The sequence below is a fragment of the Cnephaeus nilssonii genome, assembly GCF_951640355.1.
Source record: "Cnephaeus nilssonii genome assembly, chromosome: 20".
Lineage (NCBI taxonomy): Eukaryota > Metazoa > Chordata > Mammalia > Chiroptera > Vespertilionidae > Cnephaeus > Cnephaeus nilssonii.
This window is the reverse complement of record NC_137091.1, coordinates 44,843,540-44,866,485: the sequence shown is the minus strand read 5'-3', so window position 1 is coordinate 44,866,485 and position 22,946 is coordinate 44,843,540. Positions and strand designations below refer to the sequence as shown.

Here is a 22,946-nt window from a genome sequence, read left to right as displayed (position 1 = left end):
CGCCTAATTTGCATGCGACGTTCCCAGCATGCCGGTGGCCGGAAGGCCAAAAAGGGGCACGGGGAGGAGGAATGTCCCGGCTTCGGGTGCCGCCTCTTTGGGGTCTGTTGCCCAAATGATGAGCAAATCGTTTTTATTTCAAGAAATCTGCAGAAAACAAAGCTCCACCGCCCTAAAGCTCAGCTGACGGTAAGTAGGGGGGCGTGCAGCTCCGTGTTCAAGCGCTGTCGGACCCAAAGCCAGGGGTGGCCCCAGCACCCAGCGCGCCCCGCCCCATCCCTCTAACTAGGTAACGCGGAAGAGCTGGGGAGTTGGTGGTGGCCCGGAGTGAGGAACGTGAGAAAGTAGGAGTCTGACATGATATGGAGGGGGGCTCTGTACCCTGGAGAAAGTGAAGCAAGGAGCGGGGAAAGTGAAGCAGTGGCAGGTGCAAAAAAATAAACACAGACATAGTAGCGGGGAGGCAGTCCATCTAGAAAGTAGGGAGCGTGCCCTGGACGAGGGAGGCTTTCTGTGGGGGGTTGTGGATGGAGGTCTACGGGGGAAATGGGTGAGGGGATCATATGTGGGGAACTGTGGGAGGGGGTCTACACTGGGGTAAGTGCGGGAGGTAGAAGTCTACAGAAAAGGAGCGTCTGCTATTAGGCTCCACCTTGGAAGTGGGGGTACCCGTTTTGGGTGATGGGGAGGGAGGGCGGGATTTGCAGTGGAATAGGGAAGGGTCTCTGCTGGCGGAATTGATGGGGTAGTGGGGGTCTGCACAGAAGATGGGGAAACGAGGGGACCCTAAAATGGATTTGGGAGGGAGTCCTCGCTAAATTGGAGAGTGTCGCTGGTGGATTTGTGAGGAGGTGAGGTCTGTTTGTTCCCCAAGAAAATACAGGCGAGGGACCTGCGCCGTCCCGTGAGAGGATGGCCCGCATGGGCCTGAGAGGCCGCCTACGCCCATGACCTGCCCATTGTCAGCAGGCCCGACATGGGATCCCAGAAGCCTCGGATCCTGCCTTGGCTGGTGTCTCAGCTGGACGAGGGGCAGCTGGAGGGCGTGGCCTGGCTGGGCCAGAGTCGCAGGCGCTTCCGCATCCCCTGGAAGCATGGTTTGCGGCAGGATGCCCAGCAGGAGGACTTTGGCATCTTCCAGGTGAGGGCGCCCTCAGGTGGGGTGGACTCTGAGGGGTGGAGTTAGAATGGGATGTGGAGGGCTTAGGATGGTTGACAGGTGTGGGATAGCTGGAGGGCCCAGGTTCCAGGAATAGAACTAGGAAAGCGGGTTAGACCATGAAGGAAATGCATCCTGGGAGTCCAGGGCTCTCTGGGAATGGGGTGTTGGATGTAGAATTCTGGGGGCGGGTCTTGGAACATGAGACCAGACTGGGCTGAAGCTGGGGGTACTTACCACCAAATTAGAAGACACCAGTGGGGGTAAACCGAGTTAGAGTGGGAGGGGGCGGGGTTAGTACAGAGGGTGCCCTGGGGCAGGTGAATTGCAGAGTTAGACACCTAGTAGGACCTGGAAGGTTGGCTTAGAAAGCAAAGGTTTTTGAAAGGTGGTCGAGGCAGGGGGACTTAGGGCACAGAGAATCTGAGAATTTGGGAATAGAACCTTGCCAAGTTAGAAATGTGCCCGGGAGAGGTCGGTGCTAGGATGAGAGGGGGCAGGGTTATGACCCCTGGGGTGGGGTCTGAAGCATCCTCTCCTCTGTCCTGGTACCACTGGTTCCCCAGGCCTGGGCAGAGGCCAGCGGCGCCTACACTCCTGGGAAAGATAAGCCTGACCTGCCAACCTGGAAGAGGAATTTCAGGTCTGCCCTGAACAGGAAGGAAGTGTTGCGTTTAGCTGAGGATCGGAGCAAGGACCCCCACGACCCACACAAGATCTATGAGTTTGTGAACTCAGGTGTGCTGGAAGCGGGAGTTTTCATGGGGGAATGGGATTTTAGGAGCCCCCAGCACCCCTTTTCCACTCACCACCTCTCTCACCAGCAGTTGGGGACTTTCCTGAGCCGGAGGCTTCTCCAGACACCGATGGCAGAGTCAGTACCTCTGACACCCAGGTGAGAATGTGCCCGACCCTCCTGCCCCTCCGTCTCTGTCCCATCACCTCTGCGTCCTGTGGAGCTGTCCAGGCCTCATTCTCCCCATGGACCATGGTCCGCCTCCTCCCTGGCCTCCCTTCCCTCCCTCCCCTGACCCAGAGCTGACCCTACCCCTCTCCTGCTCGCAGCCCTCCATGGCTTCCCAGCACCCTCAGGAGGAAGTTCCGTTTTCACCAGGCATCCAAGGCCCTAACACACCTTCGTTGCTTTCCTCGCATTCCAGCCTCCTGGGAACTAGAGACTCCCTGCCCTTGATCTTGCTGATGTCTGTGCCAGGGAAAGTCCCCGGGACATGCTCCCCAGACTTCTCTGCCCAGGTCCTGCCTGCGTGGAGCCAGATCCTTGGGCTGAATTAGCTGCTCTCCCGGACCTCACAGCCCTCAGCATATACCAGAGCATCGTGCTCTCTGTGCCCATGGCGGTCTCTCCCCTGGATTGGAAACCCCTAGAGAGCAAAGCTCAGGACTGTCTCCTCTCTGGGTCCCCATATTGCTGAACACAGGCCTGACCCAGGGGAAGTCTTCAGAAAATGCTTGGAAGTGCCTGGACCCTTTTCGCTCTCTCTCTCTAGGAAGACATTCTGGAGGAGTTACTGAATGGCATGGCCTTGGGCCCAATTCCAGATGAGGGAGCCTCGAGCCTGGCTGTGGCCCCTGAATACCCCCCTCAGCTCTTGCTGAGCCCCAACTTAGACATTCCTGCTCCCTACCCAAACTCAGGACCCCCTGAAAACCCACTGAAGCAGCTGTTGGTGCCCGAGGAAGGTGAGTGCCAGCTGTGGGCTGGGAGGGGCTGGGTCTGGGGTGACGGGCCCTTACGCGCTCTCAATCTCTCCCTTCACATTGCCGCTGCTGCTGCTGCTCAGACTGGGAGTTCGAGGTGACTGCCTTCTACCGGGGCCGCCAAGTCTTCCAACAGACCGTCTTCTGCCCCAAGGGCCTGCGGCTGGTGGGGCCAGAAGGAGGGGACAGGACGCTCCCTGGGCAGCCGATAACACTGCCAGACCCTGGGGCGTTCCTGGCAGACAGGGTCGTGAAGGGCTACGTGGGTCGTGTGCTGAGCTGCCTGGGTGGGGGACTCGCTCTGTGGAGGGCAGGGCAGTGGCTCTGCGCCCGGAGGCTGGGCCCCTGCCACACGTACTGGGCTGTGGGCGAGGAGCTTCTCCCTGACAGCGGCCGCGGGCCTGATGGCGAGGTCCCCAAGGAGACGGAAGGAAGCGTGTTCGACCTGGGGCCATTTGTGACCGGTGAGTGGGGCTGGCCTTACTCTGCTGTGGAGAGTGGGCCCCAGTGGTTAAGAACCTGGGGTCAGACCTTTCGGGATCCTGCTGCTCTGTTTGCCATTTAGCCTAGACTGCTCTGAGCCTGGCAAGTCTGAGGGCCCTCTCCCTCCCTCTGCCTGCCCAGAGCTGGGAGGAGGCATGGGGCCCCCTGCACAGAAGTTGCTCAGGAACTAGCTGCCATAGTTGTTGTCATTATTACCAACTAGAGGCCCGGTGCATGAAATTTGTGCACAGGGGTGGGGCGGGGTGTGTGTGTCCCTCTCCAATCCAGGACCCCTCAGGGGGTGTCCAACTGCCTCTCGCAATCCAGGACCGCTGGCTCCTAATTGCTCACTTGCCTGCCTGCCTGATCGCCCTTAACCCCTCTGCCTGCCTGCCTGATCGCCCCTAAGTGCTCCCCTACCAGCCTGATCGCCCCTAACTGCTCCCCTGCTGGCCTGATCACCCCTAACCACCTCTGCCTTGCCCCACACCCGGGACCTGGGCTTCCCTCCCTCTGGCTGGCCGTAGGCACCCAGGACCCGGGCTGGCTTCACCCGGGCTGGCCACAGCCACAGGGGACCGTGGGTGGGCCGCTTTGCCCGGGCCACAGCCGCAGGCGCCCTGGACCGTGGGGCAGGTGGCTTGTCCCTCTCTCTGGCCACAGGTGCAGGCGCAGCCGCTGGCGCCTGGGACCATGGGGTGGGCGGGTTGTCCCTCTCCAGGACCACAGCCTGGCTGGTCCCCGTTCCTCTCTCCCCAGTGTTGAGTGTCTGAGCAGTGAGGGCGGGAGGGTGTGACGACCATTTGCATATTAGCTCTTTATTATATAGGAGGATTATGGTGGACAGACAGACACAGGAGAGAAAGATCCCGTAGGGCTTTGCTAGCCAATAGCACTTTCTTTGCACTGTCCAATACCGTACAGTGTCCAGCCACGTTGCTATTGAGTACTTAGATGCGCTGAGAGCATCTAAGGAAGTGAGGTTTAAAGTGTATTTGCATCTTAATTAGTTACCATTTAAATAGCCCTGGTGGCTGATGGCTACATAGGGACAGTGTGGCCTTAGGGGGTTAAAGAGCAGTAACTGTCAACATCTTTGGGAGAGGATTCCCCTCCTGGCCTGTTCCCCATCTTGAATACTTTGCCTCTGGAGGAGGTGGGAGCAGGTCGTCCAGCCCCACGCTGATGGGTGGGAGGGAAACAGAATTGTGGGGACTTGACGCACATCAGCAGCCCCCTGGTTTTGATGGCAGAGGTATGCCAGGCTTTAGGTTAGTGAGGACGGTAGGATATTATCAGGTTTTAGGGGGAGGGGCAGGTAGAGGTCTTCCCATCCCTGACTAGGTTCTTGGCCGCCAGATCTGATTGCCTTCATCGAAGGAAGCAAACGCTCACCACGCTACACCTTCTGGTTCTGCATGGGGGAGCCATGGCCCCAGGACCAGCCGTGGACCAAGAAGCTAGTGATGGTCAAGGTGCCTGCGCCCTAGGATCCTGGAGCTGAGGGGGTGGATCTTCCAAAAGAATAGGTTGCTCCCAGGAACTACAATTCCCAGAAACCCCTGGAGAAACTAAAATTTCCAACGCTCTGCATCACCATTTTTCTCCCTCACCAGAGAATATTTTCATTGATTTTTAAGGGGGGAGGGGGCCGCAGAGAGAGAGAGAAAAACATCAATTGGTTGCCTCCCACACGTGCCCTGACATGTGGGGATTGAACCTGCAACCTTTCAGTGTATGGGATGATGCTCCTACCAACTGAGCCACACCAGACAGCCAGGGCTGCAATCACCCTTCATTCCCAGAGATTTCTGGGTGTCCCACCCATGGCCTTACCCCGGAGCATGTGGGAGTTGGTGGACTATAAGTCCTGGCAGCCTGTGAGGAACTACAGCTCCCAGGAGCCCTTCTGACACAAGCTGCTCAGCCCTAGCTTCTGGGAGCCCCTCTGGCCTCCATGGTTGCGAATATGGGAAAACTACAATCGCAGCAGTCCTGAGCCTAAGAATTCATCCTGGGTTATGGTGGGACCTGCTGGGAGTTGTAGTCCACTCAGCCCCACCCCCTACAGTAGACACTGCTGGGTGCTTCCCTTGACCATGTTTCCCCTCCACTGCCTATAGGTTGTTCCCACGTGCCTCAGGGCTCTGCTGGAAATGGCGCGGGTAGGGGGTGCCTCCTCGCTGGAGAACACTGTGGACCTGCACATTTCCAACAGCCACCCCCTCTCTCTCACGTCGGAGCAGTACAAGGCCTATCTGCAGGACCTGGTCGAGGACATGGATTTCTAGGTCACTGGCCAGGTCTGAACCTGCCACTCATGGGTGCAGGTCCCTCACCTCCACCAATAAACTACTTCTTGCCATTGTCACCACGTGTGCGTGGTATTCGGTGTCCCCAGGCCAGCCCTGACCCAAGCTGGGCATTGCTCCTTCAGACCTCAGTTTATGCATCTGCAGGCCCCCCACAACTGTATGAGGGCGAGACACTGTAGGGGCAGCAGACACTCATCAGCTCCACACCCCTTCCCACGGAGCTGGTGAGAAGGGGACAGTCACTCCCGTTTCACAGACCGAGACAGTGAGACTTAGAGAAGAGTAAAGGTCACAAAGTAGGAGACACAAGCTGGGTCAGAGTCTAGTCTAATTTCAAAGCCGCTACTCCCCGAGGGAGGCCCCGGACTGCCTCCGGAACCCCCATCTTGCCTGTGAACAGCCGGGGCCAAGGTCCAGTATGCAGAGCTCCCTGCCGGAACGGCCCTGTCTGTCGGGGGCCTTGGGTCCCTTCAGCTCCTGCTGGGTGACCGCAGGCCAGTCCTCTGCATGGGGCGGGGCCGGGCAGTGGTAAAGGAGCTCTGGGCCCCCCCCCCCGGAGCCCACATGCTCCGGGGCGCGGGCACCGCCTTGCCTCACCATGCCTGGGTTCCGGGGCATAGGACGGAGCGAGGCCAGCACTGCCTGCTGCACCATGTGGGACTTACTGTGCCTCAGTTTCCCTCTGATCTCAGGAGGGTGGATTCCATCACCCCTCCTCATAGGACCGGTAAAACACAACCCACCCCAATGGGGGACGGGCACGTCCACGCCGACAAGTAGCACCTAGGTCCCCGAGCTGGAAGACTGCCTGGGGCCGGGCCTGTGTGCCATCACCACCACCCTCAGCAGCAGTAGCTCCCAGTGACCCGAGGGTTCTAAGTGCTCACCAGCCTGGGTCTCGATCCTCACAACACCCACTTCTAAGATAAGGAAACTGAGGCCCAGAGAGGGGAAGGGACTAGCCCCAAGCACACAGCCTGGTCTCCCTGAACCACCCTCAGACTTGGGCCAAACTCCTGCGTGTGTCCCTCCCTAACCCTTTCCCAAATTAGACTCTGAAAAAAAAAGGGCTAAAATCACGGGGTTCGAAGGTAACATTTCATGAAATCTTTAATGAAACTGGGGGAGGGACATGAACAGAGGGGAGAGGCGATGGGGACAGGCTCGGGACCAGGAAGATGGGCACAGGGCTGGGCAGGGGGCTCTCCTCATCCCCACAGCAACCCTCTCCCAGTCATCCCACTGATGGGGAGGGAAGTGGAGCGGTGGAGCCATAAATACGTCCAGAATTCTGAAGAGGCAGAGGAAGGAAGTGGGGTTGGGATCTCAGAGAGGGGGCAGGGGCAGGCCCAGGCCGGGGCCACCCTTGTCAGGGGGCCCTGGCTCCTTGGGTGGCCGTGGGGGTCCTGGGGGGTCCCCTGGCTTGCGGCCGTGCTTGCGGAAGTAGCGGTAGCGTTGGACGTAGGCACGCACCAAGTTGCTCACCTTCACGGGGTTGATCTCCCCACTTTTGCTGTGGCAGATCTGGGGAGCGAGGGGCAGCTGCCATCACTGCCAGCGCCCCCAGGCCCCCGTCCACCCGGACTGCTGAGCACAGCCTGGGACTAGGATAGCAGTCGCTCCCCCATGTCCAGGCCAACGTCCCTACTTATCCTGATGCCAGCAGAACGGGTCCAGATGGGCTTGAGATCTTGCCACCCTCCTCACCTTCCAGACTGACCCACCGTCCCTCAGTCTCCCCATCTGCGTACACCTGTCTGCACTCATCTGTCTCTGCGTCACGTCCTCCACCCCCCTCTGTGTGTCTGTCCCCCCCCCGGGCCCACCTTGTGGACGGCCTTCCTCAGGATGTCCTTGTACTCCTCCTTGGTGATGTCCTTCTTCTGATAGTACGGCTTGATGGCCAGCTTCACCTCCTCCACCGCCCGCTCCTGTGTGTGCAGCTTCTTCAGGTACTGGCGACAGTGACAGAGCGGGAAAGGGAACGGCAAGGCCAGGTGAGTTCCGGCGGGACCCGGCCTGCACCCCCGCCTGCCACTCAGCCTCCCGGACCAGCGGCCACTCTTGGAGGGGTACGTCGTGCTCAGGGGCTGCTGTGCACCCCATGCTGAGGTCACCACGGACCACAGGCCTGGGCCTCTGAGTGTCACTGAGCATGTCCTCCAGGCTGCACCAGGACACACGTGTCCCCTGCCCTTACAAAGCTCACAGTCTAGTGGGGAGACAAGACGTTAGCCAAGCAGTACGACTGTTTTCATCGGACTCTATGACACTTCCTCTGATGGCAGCAGCAAAGTATGGCCAGGCTTCCCGACACTGCCGGGCTGCTGAGTGGACAGCAGGCTAAGGGGCACTGGGGGTCCAGGACAGGTTAGGAGTGGAGGGGAGGGCATGGAAGGGGAGGTGCTGGAATCCTGCTCTACCACCGAGACCTGGACAAGGGACCAAACCCCTTTATAGCTCACTGGTAAAATGCAGACAGTACTCATGGGGAGGGGGAGGCGACACATGGAGGCCACAGCAAGGAACCAATCAAGGGGAGCTGTGACTGTTCTGAGGTGGGGACAGGACAGGGAGCAGCTGAGAGACCCAACCCCTGCCTCAACCTCAAATGGAGTGGGATCTTTGCAAACACCGATGGACAGGACACCTCTAGCAGGAGAGCACATTCAAGCCAGAGGCAGTTTGCACAAGGGACAGTCACCCGAAACACCAGCCCTGGGGAGGTCGCCTTCCCGGGCCAGGGCTGAGGGAAGACGGGAACAGTAAACTGAGTTCTGGCAAGGGCAGGACACCCCAGACTTCAGGGCCAGCATCTCGGGAGAGATGATGCAAACTGTCTGCTGAACCCCTGGCTGCTTGGGCAGCGCCACTGCTAGGAGAGCCACCGGCCCCCCGGAGAGTCCTCGGGCCTCCCTAACCCACAGGAAGTGGGTTTCTAAAGAGAAGGGGGGCTGTCCCCCACGGCCATCTCAGAGGTGGCAAGGGAAGACAACAGGCAGAGAACAGACCGGAGCAGCCTCCCTGGCAGAGCAAGGCACCGTGGCTGGTCCTCCCAGGGCCGTCCTGTCCTCGTCCTGCAGACCACGGCAGCTGGGCCCTGCCGCTGTCCCTCACACGGCGCTTTTCATGGGGTCACTCTGCCCCCCCGGCACTGCACATGAAGCGTACTGAGGGACGGGCAACGCCGCGACCAGCGATAGGCTGTTGGACCTTAACGAAAAGCATCCTGAACTGACCAGAAAGATAACAGCCCCGGGTCTGGGCGGAGGAGCCGGATGGAAAGCCTGTTTGTATTTGCCCAGCATCCAGTCTTCCTTCCTTCATCTAGAAAATGCTTGATTTCTGTTTGTCAACCACTCTTCCCCTTACACAAAAAGATGGGGATGGAGAAAGGGAAGGAAGGAGGGAGGTATGGAGGGATGGATATGGGCAACCATCGCCGCTCCTGCCACCCTGCTCCGCTGGGCTGAGTCCCCCCGAGTCATACGGCACCTCACGCTTGGGCGACGAGGCCAGGGCTGGTGACGGGCCTCGGGGATCGGACTTGTCCGGTTGGCCCATGGTGATGGTATGAGTGTATGTTTATATCCTTGTCTGTCTGTCTGTCTGTCTGTCTCTCTCTCTCTCTCTCTCTCTCTATATATATATATATATATATATATATATATGCGCAAATAATTTTTTAAAAACCTGCCCAGCACCCATTCATCCATTAGAGTGACAGTTCACATCCTTACAATTGAACAACTTCAGTGTTTTTTTAAGTCTACGGCCCCATCTGCTGGCATCACCTTTGCCATTCTCTGTGGGCCCCTGCATCTCAGTATCTGCTCGTGTTCTCTGCAAAACTGTCACCATCATCCCCCCTCTCCCAAGCCCAGCTCACCTTATCTGTGTCCCCTCGTCCCTCGGAGCTGCTACTGCCCTCTCTCTTGTCAGACGCAGCAGCCAGCCCAGTGGGGGTGGGAGGGGTAGAGCCGCAGCCCCCTAGGGGAAGGCTGCCAGGGAGCAGGTAGCTGGAGGGGCCAGGGGGCAGGCCCAGAGAGGTGGGTACAGGAGCTGGTGTCACCCCCAGACTGGAGGGTGGCTTCCGGTGGCTGAGGATCTGTGGAAGAGTTGGAGGATGAACAAAGGGCAGTGGAGGGAAAGAGGAAACGTGTACCCCTATTATTTCCACCCCGATTTCCCAACAGTCCCAAGGGTAACAAGCTCCACTTCTGGCCAATATCTTGCCCAAAGGCCTGCTGGGAGTTGTAGTTCCTCTCCTAACCCAAGGCAGGGGACAAGAGAAGGGGCTGTGGGGACGCTTCCCCTGGGGAGCCCACCTGGTTGGTGGCCTGGATCAGCTCCTGGGCCTTTGCTCGGCTTGCCAGATTGGCTTCTTCCATCTTGAAGAGAAGTGCAGTCACTGCAGGAGGCGGAGATTGAGGACAGGGAGGTCCGGGGTTGACAGGAGATGAGACGGTGAATCTCACCTCTCCACCCACTGCCATCCCCTGGGCCCCTGGACAGGCCTTAAGGCCGCAGGCTCAGAACTAAGAAAAGGGGGCCTCGGCCACTGAAAAACACCCCCTCTACACTCCCAATGTTGTCGCCACTCAAGGGGTGTGGCAGGGCCAATCACTGACAAGGTGGTGGCAGAAGTGAGTCTGTCTCCTCAGCCCCCATAGCCAATCCTAGCCTCTCTCACGCCTGTGACCTGGCAGAGACTACCCCTAAGGAACACTGCTCACCCCATTCTTCCTGGTCCCCCCATCCAGTCTATACCAGTCCTCGTGTGGGAGGACTCCAGGACACGCCCCACTCCAGCTGTGCTGAGCTGGCCACCGTGCCCGTCACACCCAAACATCGAGAAGCCCCCTGGACAGACCCTGATGGGCCCTCGCCCACCTATGGCCCCCAGCCCAGGTCACTACACACCCACCCTCTCCAAGGCACCCACTGCCTCCAAGACTGTCCCCAAATGGTGTCATCTCTCCTGGTCCTTCCTGCCCACCCGACAGCCCCGGCCCCGGCACGGGGAACACTCACAGGCCAGGACGCCACTGGTAGTGCAGTCCACACCGGCGGGCAGGTTCCAGGGCAGGGGTGGGGGCAGCGTGGGCAGCTGAGAGGCACGGGGAGCCGGCCCGTCCTCTGCCCCTGAGTCACCGGCTGTGGATCCTGCGCTAGGGGCCGTGCTTGGGGCGGGGGCGGCCGTGCTGGTGGCCGTGCTGGTGGCAGGCTGTTGCTCCTCCTCCTCCTCTTCCTCCTCCTCCTCTTCTTCCTCCTCCTCCTCCTCCTCTGCCCCACCTCGGACCCCAGGCTCCTCAGTGGCCTCTTCAGGCAAGAAGGAGACCTCAGGGGTCTTACAGCTGCTGTCTACAGTCTGCGAGTCCGGAGTGAGGGCAGGGGGCGGAGGGGCTGCCTTGGGGGGTGGGGTGCTGGGGGCCTTGGCTGCTCGCTCTTCCCCAGACCAGGACGTCTCCTCGGCTCCCTTGGCTCCCGCAGCCTGGCTGCAGCTGTCAGCCTTGGACTTCTTGAGCGTCACGGGGCCCCCGGGGCCCGCACTGCTGCCCCCGCCGCGGATCTTTTTCCTGGTCTTGGATGGCTTGGTCTTCCCCTTGGTCCCCTTGGCTTTCTTGGCCCCAGCCTTGGCCTTAACCTTGGTCTTTTTGGGCTTGGTGCTGCCAGGAGCTGCTTTGGCCGCCTCAGCAGGAGCCCGCTCCTCAGGCTTGAGGAAGGGGGAGCGGCTCTCCCGGTCGCGGCTGAACTTGACTCCAATGGAGCCCAGGCCGGCGGACGCAGCCTCCTTGGCCGGCGTGGTGCTGCTGACACCCTCCCGGATCAGCACCGCCACCTTCGACTGCAGCTTCACCTTCCGGGAGGAAGAGGACGAGGAGGAGGAGGAGGACCCTGAGCCACTGCTGACCGGCGGCTTGGGCGGGGGCCCTGAGGAGGGCGCGGACTCCTTGGGGAGCCGGGCTTTCTTGGATGACCTGTCCCTGTCCCTATCTCTGTCCCTTTCCCGGTCCCGATCCCCCACATCCAGCGCCTTCCGCCGTGATCCCTTCTCCCGGGAGGAGGAAGCCGCCCCGGAGCGGCGCCGGTCCTTCTCGCCGCTCCGGCCACCCCGCTCCTCCGTGCTGAGTCCCTCCGAGTCGTACAGCACCTCGCGCTTGGGCGACGAGGCCGGGGCCGGTGACGGGCCTCGGGGGTCGGACTTGTCCGGCCGGCCCACGGTGATGGTCCGCTTGATGGCGAAGAGATCGTGGTCCGTGAGGTCCTGGATGGAGGGCGGCACAGCGCCCCGGCGGCGGTCGCGCTCCGCACCCAGCGAAGCGGAGCCGGAGGGCGGCTGGGCCAGCACCGGGCCCTTCTCACTGTCCCCCGACCGCTTCTCACCTCGGGACCGAGACCGCTTCTTCTTCTTCTTGCTGCCGCCACCTTCCCGGTGCTTGCCTCGGTGCCGCTCGCGCCTCGAGGAGGATGAGGAGGAGGTGGCCGGGGGCGGAGAGGCCGAGCGCCGCCTCCGACGCCGCTTCTCCCGGGACCTCGAGCGGCGGCTGCCTCCACGGCGGCGGTCGGGGCTGCGTGAGCGGCGGCGGGCGGAGCGGGACCGAGAGCGGTGGCGGGTGGAGGAGGAGGCGTGGGAGCCCGGCTTGCGGTCCCGGGAGCGGTGCTTCTTGGAGTCCCAGGGGGAGGCGGGGGCCGGCGGGGGCGGCGCGGCGGAGGAGGAGGACGCGGCCTCCTTGGCCTCGCCGCTGCGCTTGCGCTCCCTGCGCGATTTCTTGCGGGCGGGCGGGCCGGCCGGGGTGGCGAGGCCCGGGGAGGGCGAGCGCTGGCGGTAGCGCTCCCGCCGCTGAGTCAGGATCTTGCGGCGGAGGTCCAGGCCACCCCAGCGAGCATCCGCGGGGGGCTGCGCGGGGGCCGGCTCCCCCAGGTCCACCTGCAGGGCGCCCTCACCATCCGACTCGGCGTGCAGAGACAAGAAGTCATCGCCCTCAGGGGCCCGGGAGGCGGGCGGCGGGGGTGGGGGCTGGGCGGTGGGGGCGGCCGGAGCCGCTGGCGGAGGGCGGGCGGCCCGGCTGGTCCGGAAGAGGGACAGCGCCATCCTGGTCTCCTCCTCTGGCTGGACGATCTCACCCTCCTCAATCTCTGAGTCACCAGGTGGCAGCAAGGGCGGCGGCAGGGCAGCGCCACCGGCTGTCACCACCTCCACGGAGACCTTGCCTTCCCGACAGGCCTCCGCCTCGGCCCCGACAACGAAGACTCGCCGGCGGGTGGCTCCGTCCACCCGGGTGGAGTCCGCCTGGGGTGGTGTGCCAGGGGCTACAGTTGACTGTGGGGGCTGGGGGTCCTGGTGGGGGCTCTCATCACCTGGGAAGTCCTGGCTCAGGCTGTTGTCATCATAGATGCCCGCCAGGGTCTCAGAGATGCGGCTGATGCTCTGGGACAGGCCTTCCTCCTCCTCTTCCTCCTCCTCCTCCTCCTCCTCCTCCTCTTCCTCTTCCTCAGGTGAGGGGGTCCCAGCGGATGAGCTGGGGTTGGAGCCAGTAGGCTCGAAGGGATCGTACTTCTGCTCTGGCGCGGGCGGTGGGGAATAGGCCTCATCGGTGGGGTGGAAGGGGTCATAGATGTCAAACCGAGGGGCAGGCTGGGCTGGGGGCGCTGGGGGTGGCGGTGGGGGAGGGGGGGAAGGGGAAGATGATGAGGGGGAAGGAGAAGGTGAGGAGGACGCAGAGGAGGGGGCAGGAGGGGGGGCAGGGCCCCCGTCCCCAGTGCCCAAGGTGAGGAGGTGGCGGGCACGGGTGGGTTGAGAAGAATGAGACTGAGGAGAAACTGCAAAGGAACAGGGGAGACAGAGCTGTGGTCAGGTGCAGGTCCTGCCTCCATGACCCCCCCAGGGAGGGGCTGCAGGCAGCCAGCAGCCACCCATGCCCTCGCCCGCACTCAGCACTCCTGGCACCTACAGGTACTGCCCCAGGGCTTCGCATGTGTCAGCTCATAGGATGTTCCTAACAACTCTACACCAGATCCTGTGTCCCAGGAGGAAACTGAGGCACAGAGAGCTGCGGTAGCTTCCCCAGGTACACAGAGCGGGGAGGAGGCAGGGTGCAAACTTGGTCAATGTGGTCCCCCAGCCTGCACTCCCTCCTGAGACGGACACTGGCCCGCAGCCCAAGACCACCTTGACCACGGAGGGCAGGCATGTTACTGCAGAGGGTGCGGGCTTGGGTGGGAGAGCTGGATTCGAACCTCAGACCGCCTGCACGGCCAGGCTCAGGCCTGCTGAGCCGGCTGCCTCTTGTGGGAGGCTATCCCATTTTACAGAGAGAACGGGAGCCTGAAAAGGTGAAGCTCCGTCCGCGGAGCCAGGAAGGGGTGGAGCTAGGGAGCCCTGGCCGCCTGAGTCTCCACTCCAGACCCTTCACTGTGCAATGACCCCACTCAAGGGGCTACATCTGCTCAGGACGTAGAGACAACACCCACCAGTGACGGGGCGACCATCATCCTTTCCTAAGTCACCTCGTCCACACTCCGGAAACCCTGCCTCTAAGCACAAGTCTCAGGGCCACAGGTCCTGCCCCAGGACTGAGACACACATCAGAGTCCACAGGACCCTGTCAGCCACATGGAACTGCAAGGACCTGCCGTGGCAAGGACGCCAGCACGTCACGTGGATGGTGCCAGGGAAGCACAGGGTTGAGGGCAGCTCTGGAGCCACCTCCCGATCTGGGTCCCAGGCTCCAGCCCTCCCTCATGACATGACCGTGGGCAAGTCACTCAACCTCTGTCTGTCTCAGTTTCCTCATCTATAAAGCAAGGTCTGCGCATTCATTCAATACTGTTACCCATCACCTATTTGTGCCAGGTGCTGATCGGGGTACCAGGAACAGAATGAAGAACGAAACAGACAAAAATCCCTGCCTTCGAGGAGCTCACATTCAAGTGGGGAGAGAAATATCAACATGCCAAGCGTAGGGTCTGCCAGCTGCTGAGGGCTCTGGAGTAAAATAAAGCAGGGGCCCTAGCCGGTTTGAAGGGTCCCAGGTTCAATTCCCCTCAAGAGCACATGCCTGGGTTACAGGCTCTATCCCCAGTAGGGGGCGTGCAGGAGGCAGCCAATCAATGATTCTCTCTCATCATTGAGGTTTCTATCTCTCTCTCCCTCTCCCTTCCTCTCTGAAATCAATAAAAATATATTTAAAAAAAGAAAAAGAAAGAAAAGAAAGCAGGGGATGATGATGATGGGAGCATCCAGACCCCCAGGTCTGAGAGGACCACGTGAGCAGCTGCACAGAACCAAACTGCCTGGCACTGCGAGGACTCAGTGAGCGTGAGCGCCTATGACCCTGGTTATCATCACCACAACCTGACGTGGAAAACAGGCTATGGACCAGCCGGCGTGGCTCGGTGGTTGAGCATCAATCTGTGAACCAGGAGGTCACGGTTCCATTGCCCATCAGGGCACATGCCTGGGTTGCGGGCTCGATCCCCAGTGTGGGGAGTGCAGGAGGCAGCTGATCAATGATTCTCTCATCATTGATGTTTCTATCTCTCCCTCTCCCTTCTTCTCTAAAATCAATAAAAATAAAATAAAACCCTGCAATAAGCCAAGTGACAATATCTAAATATATCCAAAATGATAGATTAAAAAAACACACAACTAAAAAAAAAAAGTCTAGACGGAGTGGTCTGGAGCACAGGCATCTACTTCTTTATGTAGTTTTTACACAGGATTGGAAATAGGGGTGAGTTTTTCCCCCCACGTTCTTAGTATTTTCCAAACGAAGACCAAAAGAACACTTGGAATAAGGAAATAAAACATAACCCCTGAAGACAACTTCTAGGGTCTCCACACATCTATTTTACTTAAGGCCCAAGGGCCAAGTCCAGCCCACCGTCTGTTTTTGTAAATAAAGTTTTATTGGAACACAGTCCCGCTCATTTGTTTACTTATCCTCTATGGCTTCTAATTTTAAAAGCAATGAAATTCCTTTTGTGGGCCCCCAAGAGTGTGGTGGGTCCAGGCACCATGTCCCCTGAGCCTAACAGACAGTCAAACTGCAGTAAGAAAAGGACAAGGAAACAGTGAACCGGATCAGAGTTACTGGGCCACAGTGGCTCGCAGCTGACCTTCCTACACCTTCCTCTTCCTGTCCTCTCTACCCCTCCCCAAATATGTAGGTACATGCACAAGTGAAGCCTAACCCCGGTCTCTTCGGGGTCCAGGGTCCAGCAGCAGCATCACCAGGGTTAGAAATGGAAATTCCCGAGCCCCACCCCAGACCTGCCGAATCGGAAACCTGAGAGCGGGCCCGGCGACCTGTGCATCAGGAAGTCCTCCTGGTGCCCAGCGGCGTGGCTCAGTGGCTGAGCATTGACCTATGAACCAGTCAGGGCACATGCCCAGGCTGTGAGCTCCATCCCAGTGTGGGGCGTGCAGGAGGCAGCCGATTGATGATTTTCTCTTATCATTGATGTTTCTATCCATCTCTCCTTCTCCCTTCCTCTTTGAAATCAATAAAAATATATTTTAAAAAAAGGAATTCCCCTGGTGATTCTGATGCCTTCTCCGGTTTGAGAACCTGTGCTCATCCGCGGTGCGGGGGCAGACTTTCACGTGGGTAGGTGTGCATCAGAGGTCAACAACTTGGGCCTTACACTCGACACACCTGGGCTTGGGGCTCAGGACCACACTAGACACCTGGCTGTGCCACCCTGAACAAGTGATTTCCCTCGCTCAGCCTCTTCTCCTCTGGAAGACGGAGATGCTAAGAGCGCCCCCTCCTGGGGAGATGAGACCCCACGCAGTTACACCGAGAGGTGGGACCCGGGACGCGCAGGGCCTCCCATGTGCTAACTGCTCCCATGTGGCAGCCATCGTCGCGGTTTCTACTTTAGGATACCGGCATGCACTGCAGCCTTCATTCCGGTGCAACAGGGGAAACAAACACTAAAACAAAGATCCTGTCTAAACGACGCAATCACCATGACTGTTCCTGACGCACACAAAGCCGAGGCCGGCCACCTGCCCAGCTCGGCCCTGGCCACACATACCCGTTTTGCCCGTCCTCCAGGCCCTGAGACGAGGCAGCAGGCTGGGCACGGGCAGCGGGATCGGATCCCTGTCCCCGATGCGGACCTCAGCCACCAACTCCAGCATGTCCTCGCTTCTGCGAGACAGAAGGAGCGAGTGAGCCTTCGGGGTGCTCCCAGCTCGCACGCCGAGGCCTCTCCCACTCCAGCTGCCCAGCTACTCACTCGCCAGGCTGCAGGTCCAGGTGGCTGGGAACCCAGGTGTCTGGGGGATCCAGGACGCTCACCAACCCTGCCAGGAAGCTGTCTGCGGCCATGTCCAACACCTGGGGTAGGGAGGAGAGGCTCCACCCTGACCCTGATCCTGTGAGGACCACAAATCCCATTTCCCCAGCCCCTAACCTCTCAAGAACCCAGACAACTGAGACCCCCCCCTTGAGAAAACAAACGGATACAACCAATTCCCTCATCCTGACTGCCCCCAAGGCCTGACCCCCATACCCTCCAACATGGCCCCTGATCAGCACCCCAGACCCAGGAGGCTGGATCCCCAACCCCATCTCCCCGTCTTAGGGATCCAGGCCCAGGGCCTGATCTCCCCTGCCCCCTCCTTACTCACAGCAGCCGTGTCAGCTCCCCCTGACTCCTGGGAACGGGACTCTGACCGTGGGCTCCGGCAGCGCCTCCATCGAAGGCCGTGACACCTGGAGCCATCTGGAGAAAGATATGTGGAGACTGGGGACAGAGGACTAGTCGCAGAGACTTTGGGGGGCAGAGGAAAGAGAAGCCCACCCTCCTTCTTGCAAGGGAACCACGCTCCTGCCTGCTCTCCCAGCCTCCATCTACCACTTCCCCAACACCCTTCTGAGACCCCAACTCTCACCCATTCGTCCTCCTAGCTGCCCTCAGGGTAAAGCCCAGACAGGGCAGCTCGGCATTGAAGCCAGCTCTGACCTGGTCCCCATGAACTTCTATTGTCGCCCCTCCCACCCCCTGCCCACCAGCCCCTAAGAAACACTGAGCAGTCCTGCAGCGCATCCCTGTGCTCTGCGCCTGCTGCTGCCTCTTCGGGCTTTCTTCCTCACCGGACAACTCTAACATGTCACCTCCTCCAGGCAGCCCTCCTGGACAGGTTCCTCCATTAGCTTAGCTGGACCTCCTGCCCTCTCGGGGACCACAGGCCACCTCTGGGCCATGACTGTCTCCCTCCCGCCAGACTGTGAACCCCTCCCTCCAAGGCAGACTCATCTTCAGCTCCTTTGCCAGCCCAAGGGCGGCACCCAGGAGATCTCAGAAAAGCCCGTGAATGAAGTTGGGATAAAGAATGCAGAGATGGGGCAGGGAGCTGAAGAGGAACTAGAACCCATCATACCTTTATCATTCGCCAGATCCCCCTGCAGGGAAGTTCCCACGGCCTGCTGGATGGCCCGCTGAAGAAAAGATGGGAGGTGGAGAGGTGGAGAGAAAGGGCGGCGGTCAGGGGACTCGTGCAAATGCTCCCGAGCTCTGCTCCTGGGAGACAGGCATTCTGGACGCCCTACAACCAGACTCAAACCCTTCAGAGGAAGGAGCCAAGAGTCTAGGCCCCCAGGCCCTCCTCCCTCTAGGGCCCATGAGTCCATCCCAGACTCTCAGCCCCTCCCTCCTTTGGCCCCAGGTGCTTCAAGCCTCACCAGAATGAAGGCAGTCGGAGAAAGCGCGGGGTCTCTGTCTGGCGGGCCATCGCCCCTATCCTCGCCCGACTCCTCTGTCTTCCCTCGAGACTCATCTTCTTCCTCCATGGTCACCTGATGGTGGAGGGGGTGAGAGTGTGGAGTGCAGGCCAGCAGGGCTGGGGTGGTGTGATGTGTGTGCACAGGGACAAAGGCAGAGAATGGTCACCAAGACCTCGAGGGCCTCCAACGTTCCCACAGTCGGTATCCTTCAGCATCCCTCCTCTCCCCCACCTCATCCCAGGCCTTGGGGGTGCACCAGGTCCAGGGCAGACACCAGAGGGAGTAGAGCCATTCCCTTCCCTCGGCTGGATTTCAGCTGCCTCCTCTGTCCAGGGGAGGCTTTCCCCGTCTCCTATTTCAACACCCCGCTCCGCAGATCCCACAGCTTCCCCCACAACCCAACTTAAGACCTCCTGGCCCACCCTCATGGGATCCAACCCAAGGCCAAGAATTTCCTCTGCTGAGTTGTGATGTCCGGTAGTGTGCTCCAGTCTCATGCCTGCACCAGTCCTAAAATGAGGCCCGCGCCAGAGTGCCGGGTGCGCCTCCAACCCAAAGCAACTTCCTAAAGCATCATCCCTTTTCCTTGATGGTGAGGGACCAGAACTATTTACACATGTAAGATGGAACTGTGACTGTGGTTTCCAAAACCCGTGTGCCACTTTTGAAATGAAAACACCAACTTGAGAAGGGCCTGCTGCCCACCAGACGCCCTGGGGACATCGCCTCTGGCCTGTCTGCCCACTGCATGGAGGCACGGCTGAAGCCTTCGTGATGACCCGGAGCTGAAAGGTCATCCTTCCGATGCGGTTGGCTTCAGAAAATAGGAGTATTTCAGCTGGAGGCTTCCCTCCAGCTGTCAAACCCGCTTCTCTGCAACCATACCCAGTCTTAGTTCCTAGAAAGCTTCGAACCCCTAACCCCCCACTCAGGGTGCTTATCAGTATGTGGTACAATCAGAGTGTCCACCTCAGAGGACAGCGGTGAGAACTGAAAAAAGCCGCTTCTACCACGGTGTTAGCTCAACCCAGTGCTCAGCACAGAGTAACAATAGCGATCATTTTCATTATTAGCCTTTAGGGGCCAGGCTTCCCGCACCCCCCACCCTTTCTCCACTGCACACCTGCACAGACCTCTGTCCTGCTCTCCCTCCTACCAGATTTTCAAGCTTTTTAAAAAAACATTATTTTTTTTAATTGATTTCAGAGAGGGGGAGAGAGAGAGAAACATCAATGATGAGAGAGAATCATTGATCGGCTGCCTCCTGCACGCCCCTCACTGGGGATCCAGCCCGCAACCCGGGCATGTGCCCTGACCAGGAATTGAACCATGACCTCCTGGTTCATAGGTCAACGCTCAACCACTGAGCCACGGAAGGATGGGCAATTTTTCAAGCTTTTTGAAAGCTCCCCCATGCGGCCTCCCAGCTCTCTAAGAGCCTGAGGCTCCTTCCCTAACTCCCCATTGACACCCGCCCTGATAAGGCCCTAAGGACAGTTCCCGGCCCACCTCCAAGGGGAAGCACAAGTTTCAGGGGTTCACGGAACAGAAGCTTAATCAAGATCTGCAGGCTACAGACAGACACACTGATCCCAGAACCTCTGTGTGAAGACGCTCCCTTGCCCATTCAGGCATGCCCCAAGCTCTGAAGACACATACCAGTGGCTCCTTAATTTTTTTTTTTTACTTGAAAAGGCTCTGCAGACTTTGCTAGGTCCCTCTAGATCAGTGAGTGATTCCCACTGATAGCGGTATAAGTGCTTCACAAACAGCTTGTCATAGAAAGCAATTCAGTAGAACACAGTAGAAAATTCTGCACGTTGCAAGTACTACGTGGAAATACCAATGGGGCGTGGGTATACGGTTCAATATATATGTCAGTAGGTATTGGGGGTCTCAATGAAAAAATGTATTTCTTACTGTAGATCAAGGTCAAAAGCGTTTGAAAAGCGCTGCACTGGATAAGCTAGGTGATCCTATGGGCTTTGTCAGACTCACGTGGACTAATTCTGACTCTATAGCCCCAAGGCCATAACAGACTTTTAAGGCATTTTTCATCTGAATTACCTTCTAAAGTGCAAGTACATTTGAGTTCCGCATATTTTCCAGTCCTCTCCTTTGTCTTATTCTCCATCTGATTATCTGGCCCAAAAGGCATTCGAATTTGCTCCAGGCAGAGAGACTGCACTCTTGCAGGCACACTCAAAGCCACCGAGCGGGTTCCAGGTCCTTCTAACTGCCCACAGCCTCCTGTCACTCAGATTAGACACTCCCCAGACGTTGGAGACCCATCCAGGCCTTTCAGCACAACTCAGTATTTGCCTGCCTCCCTTGGGGGACACATCCCACCCCTGAATGACTTCCTAACCCAGGATCAGCTCTTTCAGGCCCGCTCAATGGCCCCAGACCCATGTAGGTGAGTGGCATCCTCAGGTCAGCCCCTGTAGACACTTCGCAGCCCCAATTGGCATACCCCAGAGCTATACAGATGGCTCTGCAGATACTCCTCGGCTCTTGCACACCTCCCTCACCTCTGGGACATATCTCAAGATCTCAAGATGGCCCCAGAACCCTCCGAACAGACCCTAGCCTCCGGTCAGCCCGTAAAGACGATCAACAGTGCCTACAGAAGAGACCCATGATGGAGGGCAGGCGCCAGTCTCGGTCCAGGCCCTGTGGACGTCCCCAGTTCTCACGGGGACGCCCCGTAGATGCCCTCGGCACCCACAGACGCGTCCCGGGGCCTTGAGGAGGCCCCCGGTTCGGCGCCAGGCTCCGCCTCCGCTGCCCGGCCGGAGGCCGCCCCGCTAAGTCCTTCAGGCCCCGCGGCGTGTGGGGAGGACCGCAGGACTACTAGCGACCCGACTCCGCCCCGCCCACCCCGATAGGCCCGGGCCCCGCGGCCCGGACCACCGCCGCCATCTTACCCCGCCGCTCGGGCTGCGGCTCCGGCCCCGGCGCGGGGCGGGGCGGGCTGGGGAGGTTCGCGAGCAGAGGAGGAGAGGGGCGGAGTTAAAACGCCGCCGAGCTTGCCGGGACTTCAAGTACCGTGCACGGTGCCGTGAAGGCTGGTGGGAAGGCTCCGGACTCAGTTTCCCAGCAGTCAACGGGGCACCTGAGCAGGGGTGCGCGCGACGCACGCCGGGAGGCGTAGTCCGCGCGTCGCCACCGTCACGCGGGGACAGCAAGGAGGTGAGAGGTGAAGTAGGCGGGGTTGCGGTAGCCCGCGATGTAGCCCCACAATGCCCTGCGCGCGCGGAAAGAGCTGAGGAGCAGGAAGTGACCCAAAGAGCATTTAGCCCGACAGATGCAAGGGAATTGTAGTTCGGAGTGTGCAGTAGAAAAAAAAAATTTGGATTGACTGCAAATTGCCCCGCCCACATTCTGGGGAGCCCAGAATCTCGATCCCCTAGTCCCCTCTAAATTTAGAACCAAGAAGGCCGGCCCTACAGCCTCCTTATTTAGGATAGTAAAGTCCAAATTCCTATTCGTCTCACTCGGCAGAGGATTTCGGGTTCCCATTTCCCTCCTCCCTGAGACTCAGGAGTCCGAGCCTTCCTCCTTCCTTAGATCCAGGAGTTGGGCCCTCAGACCATTCCTGGTCTCAAGCTGGTACCTTACACGAACACGGGTTCTGGTTCCCCACCTCAATTCCCTCGGGATTAAGAATTCCGGATCCCCAGCCCCTCCAACTCCTGGACACAAGTCTGGGCCCTAAGCTTCCTCCTTTACGGGACATGGGTAGTCCTAATAATAAGGACCCCCAGATCCTTCCTCCCCGGGATACAGGAATGCAGACCTCGAGCCCCATTCTCTCCTAGGGACCCAGGAGTCTGGACCGTCAGCTTCCTCCTCCTTCAAAGACCCAGAAATCCTGGCTAAAGGCCCTTCACGACCCAGGCGTCCCGGCTTGGGCGAGCTGGCTCATGGATTAGGAATGCAGTGATCTCACGGCCCCTCCCTGTCCCGTTACTCCGCTGTCCTCCTCCAGGGCCCCAACTCCCCTCCCAGTCTGTCTTCCGCTTGGTTGGGACAGCGGGAACCGGAAGCCTGGGTCCCTTAGCGGGCGGAGACTGCGAGATGCAGCCCGGACGCCCGGGTCGGAAGTTTGGCTAGGACCCCAGGACGGAGGTGGAGCTTCCCCTCAGGACCTGCTCCTTCCTCGGAGCGCGCCTATATACGGCCGCGCGGGAGCCGGCCGGCCCCGCCTACTAGAACAAGGCCCTGGGTAGGGTGCCCTGAGAAGCAGCTTCACCGAGTTCCTTATTTGCATAGCCCCGCCCAGAACGATCTTTCCTACCCTTGTGCCCGGAGAATGAGAGCTTGTATTAGCATAGCCCCGCCCCCAGACGGCCCTCCAGCCCAGAGCGCGTGGCGCCGCTCCCACTGTGAGCGCAGTTCTCTTTCTCTCATTAGCATATCCCCGCCCCTCTAGGAATTCCCCTTCACGGAGAACGTCGTTCCCCAACCCCTATTAGCATAGCTCCTCCTTTTACCTAGCCTTACCTCCCCCTTAAGTGTACCGAGACT

General features: G+C 59.5%; 2 protein-coding genes across 7 annotated transcripts; one reads left to right on the top strand and one right to left on the bottom strand.

The window, feature by feature from the left end:
- Window positions 1–43: 43 nt before the first annotated feature.
- IRF3 (interferon regulatory factor 3) lies at window positions 44–5,769 on the top strand. Of its 4 annotated transcripts, none has more exons than XM_079800224.1 (8): window positions 44–189; window positions 970–1,141; window positions 1,726–1,897; window positions 1,984–2,054; window positions 2,668–2,860; window positions 2,962–3,342; window positions 4,721–4,836; window positions 5,485–5,768. In XM_079800224.1, exons 2-8 carry the CDS (start codon window positions 977–979, stop codon window positions 5,650–5,652), a joined length of 1,266 nt encoding a protein of 421 aa, XP_079656350.1. In that variant the 5' UTR covers window positions 44–189; window positions 970–976; the 3' UTR covers window positions 5,653–5,768. The 4 variants fall into 4 exon arrangements, with proteins under 4 accessions (XP_079656350.1, XP_079656353.1, XP_079656351.1 ...); XM_079800227.1 differs by having other exon boundaries at window positions 1,987–2,054; window positions 5,485–5,765; XM_079800225.1 differs by lacking the exon at window positions 44–189 and adding an exon at window positions 277–427 and having other exon boundaries at window positions 5,485–5,769.
- Window positions 5,770–6,751: 982 nt separating this feature from the next.
- On the bottom strand, window positions 6,752–22,509 carry SCAF1 (SR-related CTD associated factor 1). 3 transcript variants are annotated; one of them, XM_079800107.1, is made up of 11 exons: window positions 22,216–22,509; window positions 18,375–18,488; window positions 18,074–18,131; window positions 17,321–17,415; window positions 16,927–17,027; window positions 16,723–16,838; window positions 10,711–13,500; window positions 10,005–10,087; window positions 9,566–9,784; window positions 7,503–7,631; window positions 6,752–7,200 (listed from the first exon to the last, which is right to left on the bottom strand). In XM_079800107.1, exons 1-11 carry the CDS (start codon window positions 22,225–22,227, stop codon window positions 7,003–7,005), a joined length of 3,915 nt encoding a protein of 1,304 aa, XP_079656233.1. In that variant the 5' UTR covers window positions 22,228–22,509; the 3' UTR covers window positions 6,752–7,002. The 3 variants fall into 3 exon arrangements, with proteins under 3 accessions (XP_079656233.1, XP_079656234.1, XP_079656232.1); XM_079800108.1 differs by lacking the exon at window positions 22,216–22,509 and adding an exon at window positions 20,484–21,259; XM_079800106.1 differs by lacking the exon at window positions 22,216–22,509 and adding an exon at window positions 21,344–21,921 and having other exon boundaries at window positions 6,753–7,200.
- Window positions 22,510–22,946: the final 437 nt, after the last annotated feature.